Genomic DNA, 20,833 nt, shown 5'->3' with positions numbered 1-20,833 from the left:
TCTTTGGAAGAATTTATTTCAAAAACTATTTGAGGATCCAAGCATCTAAGGTGAAAGATGAATACTCAGATCATGAATCTAAAAACATGTGGAAGGATTTATAGAGAGATGATTTTTATAATCTTCAGCAACAAAGTAATGAAATATTGAAAGCAGATTTTAAACTATTATACCAATGCACAACTGTTTTGTCAGTACATTCAGAAACTGACAGCATATCTCTCTGGATTGGCACAGGCCTATTAAATGTCTTATATACTACTTAATGGCACTTTCACAGATTGCAATTAGGACTAGCAAGCTAGACGGCTTTTCATTTTTATGTTAGTAGATCCACTCTGGGGGAAGACTCACAAGGCTGCCGCTGCCTGCTATGGCAGCCAGTAGAAACTGTCAGAATAGGGGTAGGAAAGGGGAGTGATTGAGGACTAAGACCAGGGGAGGCATTGCCTTCCCTTGCCTCTTATACCCACTGCCCAGGACCAGTTAGTTGGACTCAGTTGTTGCTCCCTGAAGTTCCATTCCTCCTATTTATCAAGTTCCTCCACCTCCAACTAGTATCTCATTACTATTGTGTGATAAGGTTCACCATACATTACTATAGCACATTCAATATGCTTCCAGAAAGTCTACTGGTTCACCTAGGTATCTCACAGAACATTCTGAAGATACATAAGGAGACTGGCAATACACATGACCAGGCCTTTTTAAATCCTTTAATTTTTATTGTTTTGCAAGTACACATAAAGGACTTTGGCATATAGTTTACAGTACAACAGCCACTTATACCACTATTTCATTTTTTGTTTCTTCAAGGGACAAAATTAAGTATTAGTTTCAACAATTAGAAAGAGATATCAGTCATAGGGATTTGACAGAATCACCTCACCACCTTCTTCAATTCAAGGGTATCATCTTATCTCTATCTTGTGAAGTACTGCTGTCCAGATGGACACTTCCCATACTTCCTGGCCTTCGCATTGCCATGGAGGAGAGAAAGGAGAACCTGTCATCACAACCACCACCTAGTTCGTACATTTCAGCAATGAACCAGACTTGCGTGCACTCTTCAACAGGGAAGCTGTCCAACTGACTAACAAGAATGGCTTTGGCTGCTATGAAAATCAAGTTTATACATTTGCACTCATGATAATACAAGTCTTGCCAAAACATGACTATCAAATTAATACAGTTGGCTTATGGGGATCACTTGACATTTTCATAAGAATACCAATACTGTTCCATAATATTAAGTCACTCAGGCAAATACAAACAGCACAGAAGACAGACATTTGCACAAGAGTTGTATGCTGCTAAATGCTGATTCAACTCCTATTTCTACTTGCTAGTGTAACTCCATTGACTTCAATTCTCCTGAGTGACACTGATACAAAAAGTGTAGAGAAGCAGGTCCAAATCATTTATCACACATGGCAGTCTCCAAACCTCTTTTATACCTCTTGATCAAGTGCTGAATTTTCCCTAAAGGAAAAATATTACTTGCTGTACAGACTTTAGCTAATTAATCCTTACAATATAAATCTCTCTTCACATTTGGGAAACTGAAGAGTCATCTGTGTGCGTCTCTGACTTTTTCAAGGCCACAAGTGAACCATCAAGAAAGCTAAGATTAGAAATCAGGAGTTCTTAGCTCCCGGTCCTTTGCTTAGGATTTTAAGAACATCTAACTACTATTAGACTAGTCATCCTTTTCCAACATCAATTCTAGCGATAATCAGTCTATTAAGAGCATCTGAACGATGAATCCTAAGGGAAGAAATAATATATATTTGCTGCTGCCCTCTCACACCTACTAGACAGTCTCCACTAAATTAGTTGCTATTGATCTCAATTTAATATGGTTAATTCCATTAGATAACGTTCAAGTCTCTAGATTTCCTCAAAGATTTTCCCTCTTATTTAAATATACAATTTTCTTTAGACAAATGAAAAGCATTAAAAGGAGTGGTATAGCCCCTCCTTAGATAATATGTTTTACATATGTTCCTTTAAAAAAAACCAACATGCAAACTGAGTGCTCTTTAGTAAATCTCAGAGTAATTACTAGCAAGAACTGATTTATGATCCTATTCATTCCATAAAAAGTTGCTCTTGGCTGATCACTAGATAACGATATGCACTTTCTACTTCGTACATCAACAGGGCTCTGTACTCTCCCAGCAGCAAACCATATCAGTGAAGGGTCTTGGTGGATTAGCTCAGATTACTTTGCTGCTTGATCATCAACCCAGAATTGTTTTATGCATTCCCACAGTGCATTATTTTCCATTACAGCAGAGCCATTACTGAGCAGCCCTGGAGAAATCTTGCTGTACAAAACTCCTGGGAACAGCTCCTTAAATCTGACTTTTGGGGTTTTACTCCAAATGGGTGGAAATGAACGAACCATTAACTGGGATCTCTTCCCAGTGCTTGTAATATGGGAATCCTCCTGATCTTGGAGCTAGCTGGGAACTAGGGCCATGTCAGGATTGTTGCTTGCAGTTATTCTGGAGCGGTTTTGCCAGTGTCACTTTAAATCTTTCAAACAAATTAAATCTCAGACAAAACTCTTTGTTTTAAGCCCAGCATCATCATTGCCACTTATGCAACACTGTCTTCTTCAGATATTCACTTGTAGGCCTTCAGTACACACCCAAGGTTTATATCAGAATAGTTAAAGAAGTACAGTCTCCCAATGTGCACAATTATATTGGTGTACAGGTGCTTATGCTAGAATAGCTTATTCCTTTAGGGAAAGGAGGAGATGTATCAACAGTAGGGGCTGTACCAGTGTAGCAACAAACATTCACACATCCAATCACAGTTATACCAGTACAAAATGTATGTGTAGAGCAGCCCTCATTTCACAAGAGCCCTGTGAAGGAGTATAAATGTGTGAGAGAAGCCTATGGACAATGAGGAGCTAAGATATAGGAAGACTATTTCTGGGCCCCATTGCTGTGTTCAGAACATTCCCAGGTCTTGCTACAACACAAAGCAAAATACATTTAATGAAGTGGAAGACCCCCTCATCTGTCTTGAGTTCAATTTTTATCTGTCTGCCTCTGCCTGGGTTGCTTATATTATCCCCGCCCCCACCTTTTTTTTTTTTTGCATGTCTTCCTGAAACTCATAATGCTGATATCATATCTATGACAGGACCTCATTTAACCAAAGTACTTTGGGAACTTCCAAAGCATTTAGAAGAAAGGGTTAGGAAGTCACTTCATCTGGTGAGAGTACTAATGTGGAAATGGGGTTCCATATAATGGAGTTACTCTGTATTGACCTGTGAAGGAAGAACCTGGGTTGTCACAGTTACCTTATGTAGAAAAACAATTATATTTATAATTCAAAGTGGGAAAGAGAAAAGCCTAACCAAATGAGAAGGTGAGAAGACAGGAGACCCCAGCAAAGAGAACTGCATTTCATCTTCACTGTGGCTTCTACGCATACATTTTAGACATCTTGTCAGAGTTCAAACACTACTTACTCCCTGGATCGACAAGAGCTGGGGAAAGAGCTGATAAACAGGCATGCAGCTTTAAATCACTACCCAACCTGAATTTGAACAATTGATAAAATGTCAGTTTAGAAAAGGAGCATCTTTCCCTGATACTTCCACGGCTACTTAAACCCTTCTCTCCACCAACCCACCTTTCTTTAATCTGACTTGAACACATATTCCTTTGCGAGACCAACTTGCCTGCTTGAGGGAGATCTTTTGTGTTTTCCCACAAGAGCAGCTCTTTTCTGGGTTACACACTTGCAGGTTTTATCATTCAAACAGAAGGGACCACGGTCATACTCTAGAAGGTGTACCTTCTCCTTGTCGACACCAGTGCATGCATACCACGGAAAATGAACACACAGTCCAGGGTTAAGGGCCCAACTGCGCCCACTGATTTCAGTAGGAGTATTGCCACTGACCTACTGGTAACAGCTTGAGTTTTACACAAAAGAAGTGGAAGCCCACGTGTCAGATGTATATCTACAGCTCTACATTTTTGCTACAAGCTCAGCAATCAGCCCCCAGAAGAAAATCAACCAGCAACTCCCCATGTATTAGAATTACCATGACATTTGCAGTATTTCCACTTGAAGGGGTTAACATGTTTGTAAAACTTCCTCACATGCACAGGCAGTTGGAAGCAGGCATGCACATTTTCTGTTTGCACAATGGGTCTGTACTTTTAAAAATCGTACTCCTCAGCAGTAAGAGTACTACAAGGCCTTTTCTTGAGCCAATGCTTATTAACAATCATGGCTGTAGTAGAACATTATCAAAAATTAGGTATTAATGTCACCTTTTTGTTAAAATGGAACTGTAATGTCATGTGAAAAACAGCTATACAGCACTGGAATCTAACTACTAGCAATCTACTTTAAAAGCCTTTTAAAAAAAGTATAATTGCAAAACAGACACTGATTTCCCTTCACTAAGCTCCTGTTTGGAAACAAGAGCTCTGGCAAGTCCAGACCAGCTGCTTTTCAGGTTGAAATCTGCCTCATCGGTATGAGATTTGGTGAAACCTAGTGAAAACAAGAGGAAAAAAGTAAGTTGGCAAACGCACACAACAATGCACACTAGGTTATCGTATGTATGTTCCCATCCCATGGTTTTCAACAATGAAACACCACAGCAACAATAGGCCCATTACCAACTTTTTAAAAACATTTAAACACAGTTGAGATCTTCCAATGATTATGGCACTTTCATTACAAAATCAACACAAGGAATCCTTAGGTAATAAATCTCATTATCCTAAAACAGCTTAGTTTGTCCATTGTTCCATCCTAAACACACGACAAAGCTTAAGTTTCCTGTCATGAGCACAGGTAAAACAAAGAGTGGGTTTAAGAAAAATGCGAGCTGTGGCTGTGCAGCCAGCTTGAATGGGATGTAGTCAGAAAAAAGTGTTTTCAGTTATCATTACTACAGTAAAATCTCTATTATCTGCCCCTCCCCAGGGAACTGGGGGTGCTGGACAATCAAATGTGCTGGAGAGCAGAGCAGGGCAGTGGTCTTGCTTCACTGGCCCTGCAGCCACCATCTGATGAGCTGGACCCATGGCAGCCAGCCCCAGCCAGTCAACCAGCCCTCTGGCAGCTGGCCCGAGCCAGCTAACTGGCCCCATAGCCACAGCATGCTGGTTAACACAATGTGCTGGATAGCCAAGCATTTACTGTACATTTTCTAGTTATTTACATGTTCTTAACCTTCACCTCCCATCTTATTTCATCACAAGGACATTTTACTGTTTTCTAAATTGCTCATTTCAAGCATGTATGGAACCGTACAAAAATAAAAACCAATTAATTACATAGAGAGAGAGAGAGAGAGAGAGAGAGAGAGACGGAGCAGCCATCATAGCAGAACAGACTGGGCAAAAGAAAAATAACCTGAAAGGGAGAGCTGATTCAAAAAAAGAATACAAACGTGCGATGAAAAAGCAGGGGGAAGAAATTTGCTGGGGGAGGAGAACAGAAATGTTGCATACAAATGACCGATCCACATTAGTCAGGCTTTGAACTAAACCCCGAGTATAGATATAGATGCACACTGCTGGATAGTCTCAAAAAGAGATTGGCTTCTACTCCCACCCCATTTACACAGAAGCTCAGGATTAACAGAAAAGGACAACATGGATGACCTCAACTGCCTAGGATGAAAGAAAGTACACCCACCCCTCCTTACATGAGTACTTTATTTACGAGTACTTGCTTAAACAAGGGACACACAGACCTCCCTTAGTTCACTGTACAAGTGAACTCCCACCACTAATACGAGCTTACCCCCCTTCCCTGTGGCTCCAACCCCCACAGCCTGCCCCACCCTGCAGCTCCAAACCATGACAGCCTAATGCCTCTGACACCCCCCCACAGCCCTAAACCACGGCAGCCAGACCCACAGCATGAACACCCCACCACCAGCCTGACCCACCCCGCAGGACCCACAGCCTCACCCTGCCGCCGCATGCCCCTGCCAGCCCCGCAGCCAGACCCCCCTGCTGCAGACCCCCCCGCCCCTTACCGGCCCCATGGCCTTAACCCCCCCCAGCCACCTGTGCCCCCCGCGGCCCTGCAGCCTGACTCCCACTCCCCCACACCTCTGCAGCCTGACTCCCTGCCCTGCCTGTCCCACACCACGGCAACCTGAACGCCACCCAACCCACCACCAGATTTTAACCCTCCCTCCCACTCACAGCCCCAAACTACCCCCAGCCTTTAACCCTCCACAACCCAAAGTTCACTCACCTTTCAAAAGCAGCGCCACCTGCTGCCACTCCTTCCCCGAGTTAGGAGGCTTAAGAACTAATCAGAGACTTTTACACGTAATTTAATAGGAATTGAGTGTCCCTCTTACAAGTTTCTGCCTACAAGCAGAAAGTTGGGAACCAATTGTGCTCATATAATGAGGAATGAGTGTACCTCATATACCTCAGATAATTGAATCAGTCTCCTTAAAACCTCACTTACTGCATTTCCTCTTCTACCTCCTGATCCCATCATCCGTTTTACATTACTGAACATGCTCGCACATTACACAATGGTCTTTGTAACCATTAACAGCCTGTTGCCATTAGAGGTGTAGGTCTTTACTTCCTACAGATAATGACCATTTTAATGTCTTGCATTATTCTTCCTCAAAACACAAAAAATGGTCATTTATACCGAGACTCTTGTGGGAGTAGCAGTTCAGAAGCAAGGCTGGGTTCACGCAGAGTATGTTTATTGTGCTGAATGTTAATGAAACACCTCGGCAGAATGAGACACTGTACATCGATTTTTCAAAGCTCCGTGTTATGTGAGATAATAACTTCTTACAAGTATGTGCACTGAGCAGTGGGAGAAACTCCCTCAGTGGATGAGCACCTAGGGACTCGTGCCAGGTGGCTTCCCTTTTTACATCTTAAAATGCATATGTGCTGTACTTAGCATAGGGTAACTCTGCCCTCCTGTGAGTGCACACTGGAATGAATAAAAATAATGAAGGAGTACAGGTCCTACAGAATGTGAGTGACAATGGCAAATACTAGCCCTCTATTTTCTGGCAAGACTGGCAAAATCCAATTGTGGTGAGTGGCCATTCTTTGTTATCCTGGTTTCCACCACCAGTGTGGCCTGGAGCATTATACATTTGCACAGCACATGACGTGAAAGCTCACGCCTCATGTTTTTTTGCACATCTAACACAACAGCTGTTCCTTGTGTGCATGACCTCCTCTCCCTCCTAGGGTCTGATACTGAAGTCCTGGCAACTTCCACTGAAAGTCAGTGAGGTTGCACGTTCTCAGCACTTTTCAGAATCATCCCTACTTATAATTGCTTGCTATGAATGAATACAATCAAATAAGCGAAAAATGCTTGAGCAGCTGTTAGGATGGTTTATGGTTTAAAATCAGGTAATCATCAAGCTTACAATGCACAGGCTCCTCATGAGTCTAAACCCCAAAAGAATCCACTCATCTTTATATCCTTTTCAGGAAGATAAATACCTAAGGCTATATCTTTACTAGGGAATTAAGTCAATTTCAGATATGCAATTCTAGCTACAGCATTTGCATAGCTAGAAAAATAGAATACTAGGACTGGAAGGGACCTTGAGAGGTCATCAAGTCCAGCCCCCTGACCTCATGGCAGGACCAAATACTGTCTAAATCATCCCTGACAGACATTTATCTAACCTGTTGTTAAATATCTCCAGAGATGGAGATTCCACAACCTCCCTTGACAATTTATTCTAGTGTTTGATCACTCTGACAGTTAGGAACTTTTTGCTAATGTCCAACCTAAACCTCCCTTGTTGCAGTTTAAGCCCATTGCTTCTTGTTCTATCCTCAGAGGCCAAGAAGAACAAGTTTTCTCCCTCCTCCTTATGACACCCTTTTAAATACCTGAAAAGCACCAGCATGTCCCCCTTCAATCTTCTTTTATCCAAACTAAACAAGTCCAATTCTTTCAGCCTTTCCTCATAGGTCATGTTCTCTAGACTTTTGATCATTCTTGTAGCTTTTTTCTAGACCCTTTCCAATTTCTCCATATCTTTCTTGAAATGCAGTACCCAGAACTGGACACAATACTCCAACTGAGGCCTAACCAGCGCAGAGCAGAGCAGAGCAGAGCAGAACGATGTCTTGTGCCTTATTCACAACACACCTGTTAATACATCCCAGAATCATGTTGTTTTTTTTTGCAACAGCATCACACTCTGTTGACTCATATTTAGCTTGTGGTCCACTATAAACCCTAGATCCCTTTCTGCCTTACTCCTTCCTAGACAGTCGCTTCCAATTCTGAATGCGTGAAACTGATTGTTATTTCCTAAGTGGAGCACTTTGCATTTGTCTTTATTAAACTTCATCCTGGTTACCTCAGACCATTCCTCCAATTTGTCCAGATCATTTTGAATTTCGACCTTATCTTCCAAAGCAGTTGCAACCCCTCCCAGCTTGGTATCATCTGCAAACTTAAGCGTACTTTCTATGCCAATATCTAAATCGTTGATGAAGATATCAAACAGAATCAGTCACAAAACAGACCCCTGTGGAGCCCCACTTGTTATACCTTTCCTGAAGGATTGAGAACCCTTAATAATTGACACATCAGAATTGACTTCCCTAGTGAAGACCAAGTCTCTATAATTTCACAGCGATGTCTCTTACTCTACACGATAATGTGGTGCACAGGGGTCAGCAGCTGAGCCCAGACAGGCTGATTTTCCTGTGTCTTCACCAGATGTGCAAAATCATATTCTAGAAAATCAACCGGCAGCATCTCGATCTTCTGGTAAACACAGACAAGCCCTCTGTTACAGAGTGTCTTTCTATCTGCGCTATGTCATCATGTTTGTTCATCAAACATCCCAAGCCATTTTTGGCTGAGACACTTGTGTTTTAAGTCAAAACTTTCCCCTTCCCATCTCCAAGGTTGTGACGTGAGTTGACCGTGTGGTTGGGCAGCCATTCATTGAATGTCTAAAAGTCACTACATCATATGACCTAGAAATTATTTTTTACTGGCTGATAAAGGCAATAATTAAAGAACATGTTCTAGCCTCTTTGTACAATACTCCTTTTGTCAGAGTAAGTTCCGCAGTGGGAGATGGGTGAGGAGGACAGAAAATAGATTTTGTATTTAACACCTACTCCATCATAAAAATCTTTTTTTTTCAAAAATAAAAGAAGACAGACATCTAGAAAATAAAACCACAGAGAAACTTATGATATCCCATACTCCATATTATGCTTTCACTCATTGGTTTGCACTTAGACAGTTCAATTTCTTTATAACCAAACCATCAGCGGCTTGGTATTCAACTATGGGTTGTTTTTCTCGGTCTGAAAGGCACTGTTTTGAGCTCCATGTTAGCCTTTACTGTCTTTTTGTATAGCTGATATAGAATTGAGCTTTCACAGGAAACATCAAGAAACAATCTTTATGTAGACATACTTGCCTTATGTATTTTTATAATGAAATACATCTACAAAAGAATGTGTTCTTATTCTGTTCTCGCATGGTCTCATCAAAGCTATTAACTGGTACAAGCCAAAGGAGATTACCCTGCCAAGCTGATCTACAAGCCAGGCAGTAGCAGATCTGATTTAAGTGTACAAGATAAACCCAACACTTTGTCTTCCCAGCCTAGCGAAATCCAGGCTGGATTGTTTATTTTTGATACAATGCCAGGACCATAATAAAGATTGGTGACTTTATCACTTTTCCCGTGGCATGTAGCTGCTCTGGATGTCCTCTAGGAGAGGTTTTCTAAAGCAAATAAACTGGCTGCGAAAACAACAACATACAGCCAAATCTCCTTCAAAGAAACCGTAATATTTCTAAATGACTTTCCTTGTATATTTTCCTTACAAGCAGCAGTCTGGATACAAAAACATCTTCATTATGGGAAACACCTTGTATGGTTCAGTAGAAAATTAAGCAAAATTGGGTAGTAATGCCTTAATTGTGAAACTGTAACAAACAAAAATGACAGCTATTTTAGCTAACATTTTCTGAAGCCACTGAAAAAACACCATTAACAGAAATGTTCAACTCCCTAAACGATGTTAATTTTACTTAACATTCTACTCCTTCACCGACAAAAGTATAAGATGAGAGAATTCTGCTTCCATTCCCATTGGCACAATGTCACTAAAGTCATTGTTACTTTTCTGGTGTAAATAAAAGCAAAATTTAACTCACTGAGCAGTAATAGTGATTTAAATACAGCAAGTGGTGTCTTCTAGGGCAGAGTGGACCCGTATCTTGGACTATGAGGACCATGGTTCACAGTGCCCTTCTTTGGATATTATCTATCAGAGGGCAGGGCTAGTGCTCAGTGAAATGTTTTTGATGGACAAGCTATTCACTGCAAATGCCATTTCAGTCTCCTGGAAACTATTCACAAACTTAAAAGCAGTCTAGTTGCACTTTAAAGACTAACAAAATAATTTATTAGGTGATGAGCTTTCATGGGACTGACCCACTTCTTCAGATCTATAGACTTCCCAAACAGACTCAGTCTTTAAAATGCTATATAACTGCCCCCCTCCCTTTTTTTTAAATAGATTACAGACTAACAGGGTTATATCTCTCTGTTACTATTCACAAACTTGTGTAAGGTTCTTCAGCCAGTTTTGACTGACCCAAAAACTGCAAAGTCCATCAGCACTGAAATGAAATGCTTCATTTTGATATAACCCAATATTTTGTTTCAATATTGGACATTTTGACAAAAGTGGACTAAATTTACAAAGCACTAGCCAAGGAGGAGGGGGCAGGACACCTCCTTTATAACCTTTAAGCTAGTGGTTAAGGAAATCACCTAGGATGTGAGAGACCTAAGGTTCAAGTCCCTGTTCTGCCCAGTGAAAAGGGTCTCCCAAGTTGAAGAGAATTCCCTAGGTTAATGGGATATTCTGGGGTGACTCTCTTAATCTTTCCTCTTGAAGCTGTTCCAAGTTGTATTATATCATCGGGTGCATCAACAATGCAAAAGAACAACATGGACAACAAAACTACTGTGTTAACAAGCCTCTTGGCCAAGGACAATTGACCTGGACTCTCACCATGTGGCTAAAAATAACAGTGCTGATGTTCCCACCTGGGATGGAGCCCTCCAGTAAAGGAGGACCACCTCCAAACCTGGACTCCAGCCTGTGCAGGAACATCTACGCTGCTATTTTGAGCCTCACAGCAGGATCCCAAGCCAGTTGATCTAGGTTCTAAGTCTCCCTGACATGTTTGGGGGAGGTGAGGTTACAGTGTTTGTGTGTTGTAATCATTGGAGTGGGTCTTGAACTTGAGTCTAACTAGATGTGTACTCTAACCACCATGCTATACAGCCATTCTTACTCTCTTCCCCTGGCCCAATGACTATCAGTGATCTTTAGGAAGACTGCCATGTGCTGCTTCAGCCACTGTGTCTTTAAATGCTCAGCCCAAATAGCCCATAAGAGTAAGCCCCTTTTTTAAACTTGCAAGCTTAGAACAGAGTGGTACTGAATACAAAAAAGATGAATCGACAACGTCAGTTTTCATACACTTTATAACTGAGTTTGCTGTTCGCCTGAGAGGCTCACTGTGACTGGAGAAAAATAAATCTTGACAAATCACCCCCTTCTCTTTAATTATTACTAGCAGAATGATCAAAAACAGAACTTACATATAAAGTATTGCTGAATATGGAGAGTTATTTCAAAAGAGAAATTTAAAAACATAAGGTTAACAGGGTGACTTCAGTATGGTGTTATGTGGACAATGAATTATGCAGCCACTTTGTATTTATAGCAGTGTTAAATACTCTGCCTGTTGCAGGCCACTTCAACATTAAAAATAGAATTCTGCCCAATTAGCTGAATCTATTTTCAGAAGTGACCTGCCTCATACCTGCCTTGCACTTAGTTTGGAAAGAATGCCAAATACTAAAACTCACACACAATACTTTGGCGGTTTAACAAAATGCATTCCTACAGATGCAGATACTGAAGACCATGAAGTTAAAATCTTACAATCATCAGCCCCTCCTGGCAAGAACTCAGCACGGGATTGTTGTCCACATTAGTATAACCCACGGGAGCCTTGAATTCATATTTTCTTTATTAGTGTGTGTTTTGGTGTAACGGAGTGCATCACGTGTTAGGTACCGCTTCTACCTTAAGTACAACGCGGCGATATCTACACAGCATGGCTATGGTGCTATTACGGGATTCGGCAGCCCACATCTAAGAAACAAGCCCATTGGCTCAAAACAGTTTTTGAGATAACAGGCACGCTATTCCAGCATCCCTGTACACCTCATCACAGAAGGAGTACAGGGATGCCTCAAAATAGCCTATTTCGAGGTTAGGGTGCCATGTAGACCTAGCCCTCCTGTCCTCACTGTTCCTGCCCTGAAATGTGTGTGGAACGAGGACTGTGGTAGGGAGCCACCCTAGAACACCTCTACGGAACAAGCAAGGTCCTGCAGGCACACTTTTGTCAGCCCCTTTTTTTGGGATTCAGAAATAAGTCATTTGCCTCCACAGCCTTTAAAAGCACCCCCTTTCCCCTGGGATCTAATTTATTTAGCTTACACAATTTACCTCAAAGAGCTCCCATTTAGCTGCAGACAACATTACCGGCCTTCTCTCTTAGGGAGTGCAGTTTCTTTAGCCCTGGCCTTCCTCGTCTATAAATTCTTCCCTTCTGTTCAAGGGTCCTGGCAGACTCTCTCTTTGGGGCTGTGGAGCGTGTTCCCTCTTAATTCTTTTTCCATCCCTGAATGGAATGAATTTTCTTATGGACACCAATGTGGAGCTGATTGGCACATAACAAATTTCATGTCACAGAGGGGCCTAGGATAGAGGATTAGGGTTCAGGAGTGTGGGGGCTCTTGCTAAGGGTGCAGGCTCTGGAGTGGGGCTGGGTATGAGGTGTTTGGAGTAGAGTAGCAGGGCTCCAAGTTTGGGGAAGAGCTCTGGGCAGTAGGTTGGGGTGAACAAGGGGGTACAGGCTCAGCAGTGGGTGTCAGGGTGCAGGATGCAAGACAGGCTCTGGGAAAGGGATGATGGGGGCCTGGGGTAGAGCTGGTTCGGAGGGCTTTGGAGTACAGGAGGGTACTCGGGACATGTGGGCTCAAGGAGCGGGATGGGGTTGGCGCGTGGACATATCTGGGTGGATCCCTGTCTGGCCAGTGGTGAGCAGCTCCCCTCCATCGGCTGTGGCAGCTCCGTGCTGCGGCAGAGAGATCTCTCCCCCCTACTGTCTAAGGCCCCTACATAGGGCTTAACAGCTCCTGGGCTAGGCTTAATGGGAAGCTGTGCAGCCACACAACTTAGGGGGAACTATGTTGGAGAGGAGAGGGCAGCTTACACTCAGACTTTCCCCTCCTTGGCACAGAAGGCCCTTGTTGCACTGTGATTGTCACCTCAGGCCAACTGTGGCTTTCAATCAACTTTTCTGCCAGTAGATTCCATTCCCCTTTAATCCCCTTTTTCCCCTCAGACATCAGCAAATATCAACCCTCCAGTGCTGGTGTCTCTAGGCTCTGAGAGAAGAGGCAGTATATACACAGCCCCCTTTCCCAGAGCTGGTGAGGCTAGTTCAGAGAGAAAAGGAGCCCTGCCCCATTCTTTTTACAAAAGTCACAGTCTTCTTTAAGGAAGAACAGCACAAGTTATTCCGAAACTGACTGGTATATACACCATATACAGCATCTATTTTGTTCAATATATGTTATGTATATGGGCAGCCCTTGAACTTAAAACACAACTAGTTTCTGAAAATTGCATCCTAAGTTGAAATGCTGTAACCCAGGACTGCAATCTACTCCGTTGAGTGACTGCGTGTTGTAAGGTTGAAACCAACATCATAAATCGAATCAGGGTATCAATTCAGAAATAAGGTATGTCAATGTTGTAAGGTTGAGGACTGCCTGTTCCCCACCGCCACTCTAGCCTTTCCATTTTTAATAAGCTAGCTGTATGTTCACATCATTGAAGAAGTGAGACTCTTAAGAAGGGATTTGAAGAATGGGAGGGTAGTGGCTTTATGGATTAGTAAAGAGAGAATGTTTCACACGAGGCAGTTTTAAACTGTGTATTGGAAAACACAGTAAGAAAAATCCGTACTCAGAAGGGGGCTGAATGAGCTAATGTTTACACAGGTGAACAGGCTCAGATATTAACCCACTATCCTAGTAAAGTCGACCTCTGTCCTTCAATGCATTAGCTCAGTTTCACTCCCCAGTTGTCTTTGCTACTCCAGTCCCCCATCCTTTTCTTCTACTACTCCCATCCAGTCCCCCATCCCTTCACTTGCCCTCATCTTAGTCTACATACAACCCCCTTCCCTCCTCTTATGCCAAGCATCCACATCAGCTAACTTCAGTACAAGCCTCCGTCCAGACACAGAAACATACAAATACATGTTTGAAATGCGAAAGCCACTGGATTACACATAAAAGATTTATATGTTTTTCCTATTTGTTAAGCTGGCGAGGTCTTGAACAAGACTACATTTGTTCATATAATGACTCACTGTAAAGTCACAGCCAGTGCTGTTCTTGATGTCATCCACCGACAGTTCTTCCCAGATTTCAGTCAGAGTCAGGCCCTTTTTCTTGTCCACATCAAACACAGCCTGTCAGATTCAAATAAAACAGGAGTCATTTTTAGTGCAAGAAGATATAACCAGGAAATTACTTCATATAATAAAAATGGAAAGTTAAAATAGATACATTTAGAATGGTAACAAATTATGTTATTTGCATGTGTCCATTTTCTTACATATCACTGTCCAGTACATAACAACATAATATTCATTAGTACTTGAAAGAACAAAAATAGGGGAGCTAGTATTGTTAAAATATGTACATGTTCTTCTTCGTATGACTTTAGGCCTCTTCGGCAAATTGGTAGGGATGGGACCTCTAACCTTACCGGGCAATTCCAGATGGCTTTTTGTGCTTGTTTGGGAGGTGACAGTTGGCGGTGGAGGGAGAAATTGCTCGCTTACTTGCTTTGTTTTTAATGTTAAGTCAGAAGTGAAATATAAAATTTAATTGAAGAGTCCATAGGTGATTTTCTCCACTGTCAACTGCATCATCCAATTTTGCATAAGTGTGTTCATTCTGGGAGTCCAAGACTCTGAACGAAGCAGAGGCTGGTTTTGATTTTTACAGAATACCTGAGATGAAGTGGCAAATCTTGTGTAAGGGAGCGAGGACAACACCTTCTGAAGCTCTGTCTTGCATTCTGACTACTGCCTAGCACTTCCACTGCTCAGAGCATACAATGAATGAACGAACGGACGGACGGACGTTTCTCTATTTCCACAACAGTAAAACACATGTAGTGTGGGATTTAATGGGTGTCTGCCAGAGAGAGTTATACTGGTTGCATGCTAGTAACCAATAAAACTCAGAGTTTATCTACACATTTTTCCAGAGAAAGTCAGTTGATAAAGGAGGATGTTTAATCTGGAATTAAAGGGAGGTCATGGGTTTGACACAGGCTGAAGCTCAGACTGAAGGCTTGTACAATCCTTCCCTAGGGGCATATCAGGCTATAAATTAGATTTACACTATTACAAAGTGATAGCATCCCTAAATCTCAAGTCAGAAACTGAAGATAAGAAACACCTACTATGGGATAGTAAGAGAGAGGTAGCCATGTTAGTCTGTACTCTAACAAACAAAGCAGCTGTCCTGTAGCACTTTAAAAACTGACAAGTAACTTTTTAAGTGATGAGCTTTCGTGGGACAGACCCACTTCTTCAGAGCTATAGAATTTCCCATCCAGACTGACAGTTATATAAAACAGAGGTCCAAAACAAAACAAAAAAAAATAAACTGACAAATGAGAAACATAGAACTGAAGTTGGGGAGGGTTTTGAGATACATGCGTCTTAGCTGAGATCTTTACAAATACCAAAAGAAGGGAAACAGTCCTTGTAGTCAAGTATCAGAGGGGTAGCCGTGTTAGTCTGGATCTGTAGAGCAACGAAGGGTCCTGTGGCACCTTATAGACTAACAGAAAAGTTTAGAGCATGAGCTTTCGTGAGTTAACTCACTTCTTCAGATGCTGGTCCTGGAAATCTGCAAGGCCAGGTATAAATAGGCCAGAGTAAGGCTGGGGATAACGAGGTTAGCTCAGGCAGGCAGGCTGAGTTGTATTGTCATCAGTAGATCTGGAGGTGTGAACTCCAAGAGAGGGGAAGCTGCTTTTGTATTTAGCCAGCCATTCATAGTCTTTGTTTAATCCTGAGCTGAGGGTATTGAATTTGCAGATGAATTGTAGCTCAGCAATTTCTCTTTGGAGTCTGGTCTTGAAATTTCTTTGCTGCAGGATAGCTACTTTTAAATCTGCTACTGTGTGTCCTGGGAGATTGAAGTGCTCTCCTATGGGTTTTTGTATATTGCCATTTCTGATGTCTGATTTGTGTGCATTTATTCTTTTACGTAGGGACTGTCCAGTTTGTCCGATGTATATGGCAGAGGGGCATTGCTGGCACATGATGGCATAAATTATATTGGTGGATGTGCAGCTGAATGAGCCCACAATGGTGTGGCTGATCCGGTTAGGTCCTGTAATGATGTTGCTGGTGTGTATATGTGGGCAGAGCTGGCAACGAGGTTTGTTGCATGGATGGGTCCCTGAGATAGAGTGACTGTGGTGCGGTGTATAGTTGCTTGTTAGGATTTGTTTTAGGTTGGCAGGTTGTCTGTGAGCAATGATAGGTCTGCCTCCCAAGGCCTGTGAAAGTGGGGGATCATTGTCCAGGATGGGTTGTAGATCCCTGATGATGCGCTGTAGAGGTTTTAGCTGAGGACTGTAGGTGATGGCTAGTGGTGTTCTGTTGGTTTCTCTCTTGGGCTTGTCCTGTAGTAGGAGGCTTCATGGCACACGTCTGGATCTGTTGATTTGTTTTCTCACTTCCTCAGGTGGGTATTGCAGTCTCAGGAATGCTTGGTGCAGTTCCTGTAGGTGTTTGTCTCTGTCGGAGGGGTTGGAACAAATGCGGTTATATCTAAGTGCTTGGCTGTAAACGATGGATCGTGTGGTGTGTCTGGGATGGAAGCTGGAGGCATGGAGGTAGGAGTAGCGGTCAGTGGGTTTACAGTACAGGGTGGTACTGATGTGTCCATTGTGTATAAGCACGGTAGTGTCAAGGAAGTGGATCTCCTGTGTAGATTGGTCCAGGCTGAGCTTGATGTTGGGGTGGAAGTTGTTGAAGTCCCGGTGGAATTCCTCCAGAGTCTCCTTCCCATGGGTCCAGATGATGAAGATGTCGTCAATGTAGTGTAAATAGAGCCGGGGTGTTAGTGGACGAGAGTTGAGGAAGCGTTGTTCTAGGTCAGCCATGAAAATATTGGCATATTGAGGGGCCATGCGGGTACCCATAGCTGTGCCGCTGATTTGAAGGTATATATTGTCACTGAATCTGAAATAGTTGTGTGTGAGTATAAAGTTGCAGAGCTCAGCCGCCAGATGTGCTGTAGCATCATCAGGGATACTGTTCCGGACAGCATTTATTCCATCTTTGTGTGGGATGTCAGTATACAGAGCCTCTACATCCATGGTTGCTAGGATAGTGTTTTCTGGTAGGTCACCAACGTATTGCAGTCTTCTCAGGAAGTCAGTGGTGTCGCGGAGGTAGCTGGGGGTGTTGGTGACATAGGGTCTGAGGAGAGAGTCCACATAACCAGACAGTCCTTCAGTGAGCGTGCCAATACCGGAGATGATGGGGCGTCCAGGATTTCCAGGCTTGTGGATTTTGGGTAGTAAGTAGAATAACCCTGGACGGGGCTCTAGAGGTGTGTTGGTGTAGATCTGTTCTTGTGCTTGTGTAGGGAGTGTCCTGAGCAGACGGTATAGTTTTTTAGTGTATTCCTCGGTGGGGTCTGAGGAAAGTAGCCTGTAAAATCTGGTATTGCAGAGTTGTCTAGAAGCCTCCTTCTGGTAGTCAGACCTGTCCATGATGACAGTAGCTCCTCCTTTATCTGCCTCTTTGATTATAATGTCAGGGTTGCTTCTGAGGCTGTGGATGGCATTGCGTTCCGCACGACTGAGGTTGTGAGGCAAATGATGTTGTTTCTCCACAATTTCTGTCTGTGCGCGTCGGCGGAAGCATTCTATGTATAGGTCCAGACTGTTGTTTCTGCCCTCGGGAGGAGTCCACGTGGAGTTAGTCTTCTTGTGCTGCTGGGAGGTTGTCTGTGTAATGGTGTGTTGGTCAGTGTTGTGTTGAAAGTATTCTTTGAGTCTGAGATGGCGAAAGTAGGCTTCCAGATCACCGCAGAACTGTATCATGAACTCTCTTGGAGTTCACACCTCCAGATCTACTGATGACAATACAACTCAGCCTGCCTGCCTGAGCTAACCTCGTTATCCCCAGCCTTACTCTGGCCTATTTATACCTGGCCTTGCAGATTTCCAGGACCAGCATCTGAAGAAGTGAGTTAACTCACGAAAGCTCATGCTCTAAACTTTTCTGTTAGTCTATAAGGTGCCACAGGACCCTTCGTTGCTCTACAGTCCTTGTAGTGAGCGAGATAATCACTATCTCTATAGAGATCAAGTGCTAACTGTATTGAATTTGAGTATGAACCCCAGTTCACACTTCTCCCTTTGTAATCTGCTGTCAAAGTTTCTTTGTTGTAGGATGCAGTGGAGTAGGCCATTCTGCTAAAGACCTGAGACTATGTATCCTACAACAAAGAGATTTTGCCAGCAGATTACAAAGGGAATTGTGTGAACTGTGGTTCATACTCAAATTTGATCAATTAACAGTTGGTCTCGATAAAGATAGCAATTATCTCATGCGTTACAAGGACAGTTTCCCTTTTGATGTTCGTAATGATCTCAGGCAAGACGCTTGTATCTCAAAACCTTCACGCACCCACCCCACTTCGGTTCTATGTATCTGATCTGTCAGTTTTTATTTTAAAATTTTCTTGGACCTCTGTACTACATAAGTGTCAGTCCGTACTGGAAATTCTATAAATCCGAAGAAGTGGGTCTGTCCAACAAAAGCTCACCACCTAATAAATTATTTTGTTAGTCTTTAAAGTGCTACATGACTGCTGGTCTACTTTGGGATGTTAGTTTGAAGATGATTAGTATTTCCAGTTGAAATTGATTGAAATTCTAGGGTAAACACAAGAGCCATTTCTTATGGGAATATGTATATAGGTACACAGAGGATCTGACCAGGGTTGTTCTTATACAAATTTCTATATATTGCTTGTGTTCTCTCAATCTTTGCTCACCTTGCGTTTTTAACTATCAAGTTGTATGTAGCCTGTTATTGAGTCAGGCTATGAAAAAAAAAAAAAAAAAATCACATTTCATTGGTTTTCCTCCACCCTGTGGAAAAATATTTATTTACAGTAACATATTACTGGGGGAAAATGGCATCTAACATGACTGCCTTTGAAGGATGTTGTTTAGTATGATAAGGAGGCTACAACAGAGACTACCCCGAGCCCTCAAAATATAAACACTTATTAAAAAAAATGTTGTTGCAGCAATAACAATTTTCTCAGCCTCTGTTGAAAAGTTTCACTGAACTACTTGATGCCTCAAACTGTTTGGGCTCATTTATTCCTTTCATACTCACACAGAGTAACAACTTCACAAGAAGTCCCATAAAAAGCACATAGCAGACACTATCAGTAACCCTACCACAGGTATTTGAAACCAGACTGTTTGAAAATGTGGCTCAGCATGTTAAGATGCTGAAGGAGCATGTTTTTAAAAGGAAAACTGAGACCCACCCATACTCTTGAATCCATCTCCAAGGAGATCTACCCTTTTCACTGCAAAGTGATGCTGCATATCACTCATGCTTGCACTTAAGAAATTTCAATATGATTTCCTAGGAAGGAAAAAAAAAACAGGAAAAGAACTAAAAAAACAACATACTTTACCTTCTCTGTTATGATACGATTTACACATTGTTTCCCAGTAAGTGGCAAACTGCATTTTTCCATGATTTTGTGGACGTTGCCCTGCATTTAACAGACAAAAACATTAGCTTTCAAGAACCAATTCTTATTCAGAATTTTTATAAGACAAGAAAAAAAAGGCACTTATAGAATTACTGGCATAATCACTCTGCCTGCGTGAAAACACATACTATATTCAGACTGTTTTCATGCTGGAGTCCTTTCCAATGGCAGATTACATCTGACCTCAAACACTTTGTGCTAGACTGTCTTGGACCACAGACTCAAGAGGTGGAGTAAAAGGGAATAAGAACATCTTACATCCTTGTGTAGGCTACACCAACCCTATGCCCAGTGTATTCCTGCTTAACCCTTCCATCTCCCTGGAACACTTGAGTAGGGAATGGGTGGAGCCTTAGCCAATTAACACAGCTGAACAGATCTGGGGAGGTCATAATTCGCTGCTGGAACAAGGGAAAAGCAGCGTGGAAAGTCTGCATTAAAGAAATCTCTCCGGAGATTCAACCCTTCTGGACTGGTGCGTTTCAGAGATGTTAAAAATACACATCTCATAGAACTGGAAGGGACCTTGAGAGACCATCAAATCCAGTCCCCTGCCCTCACAGCAGGGCCTATCCCTGACAATATTTTTTAGTCTAAGCTGCCCCTGACCCATGGAAGGTCCCCCCTCAAGGGCTGAATGCACAACTCTGGGTTTACTAGGCCAATGCACTAACCACTGAGCTATCCTTTACCTTACTCAAGGGTGTGCTAAAAGCACAGTGTAGCTTTTTACTATTAAGGTGAAAGCCCAAATAGTGGGAAGCTGCTGGGAACCTTTACTGCCCATTCCTGTGTACACTCTGCAAGGAACCTGTTCACCTACTCTGTGAGGGACCT

The 20,833-nt window shown here is 42.5% G+C and overlaps 1 protein-coding gene across 1 annotated transcript in view; it reads right to left on the bottom strand.

The window, feature by feature from the left end:
* Nucleotides 1-702: 702 nt before the first annotated feature.
* OXCT1 (3-oxoacid CoA-transferase 1) overlaps nucleotides 703-20,833 on the bottom strand; it is a 143,235-nt gene continuing 123,104 nt past the window's right edge. The window contains exons 15-17 of the mRNA XM_074995618.1: nucleotides 19,916-19,996; nucleotides 14,524-14,625; nucleotides 703-4,536 (exon numbers count right to left, since the gene is read on the bottom strand). Of these exons, the coding sequence (XP_074851719.1) occupies nucleotides 4,495-4,536; nucleotides 14,524-14,625; nucleotides 19,916-19,996 (225 nt within the window). The 3' untranslated portion in view covers nucleotides 703-4,494. The remainder of the gene's footprint in view (nucleotides 4,537-14,523; nucleotides 14,626-19,915; nucleotides 19,997-20,833) is intronic.

This window comes from Carettochelys insculpta, chromosome 5 (assembly GCF_033958435.1).
Source record: "Carettochelys insculpta isolate YL-2023 chromosome 5, ASM3395843v1, whole genome shotgun sequence".
In the NCBI taxonomy this organism is placed as follows: Eukaryota; Metazoa; Chordata; order Testudines; family Carettochelyidae; genus Carettochelys; species Carettochelys insculpta.
Note: the sequence above shows the minus strand (reverse complement) of the source record. Positions and strands in the feature narration are given on the sequence as shown.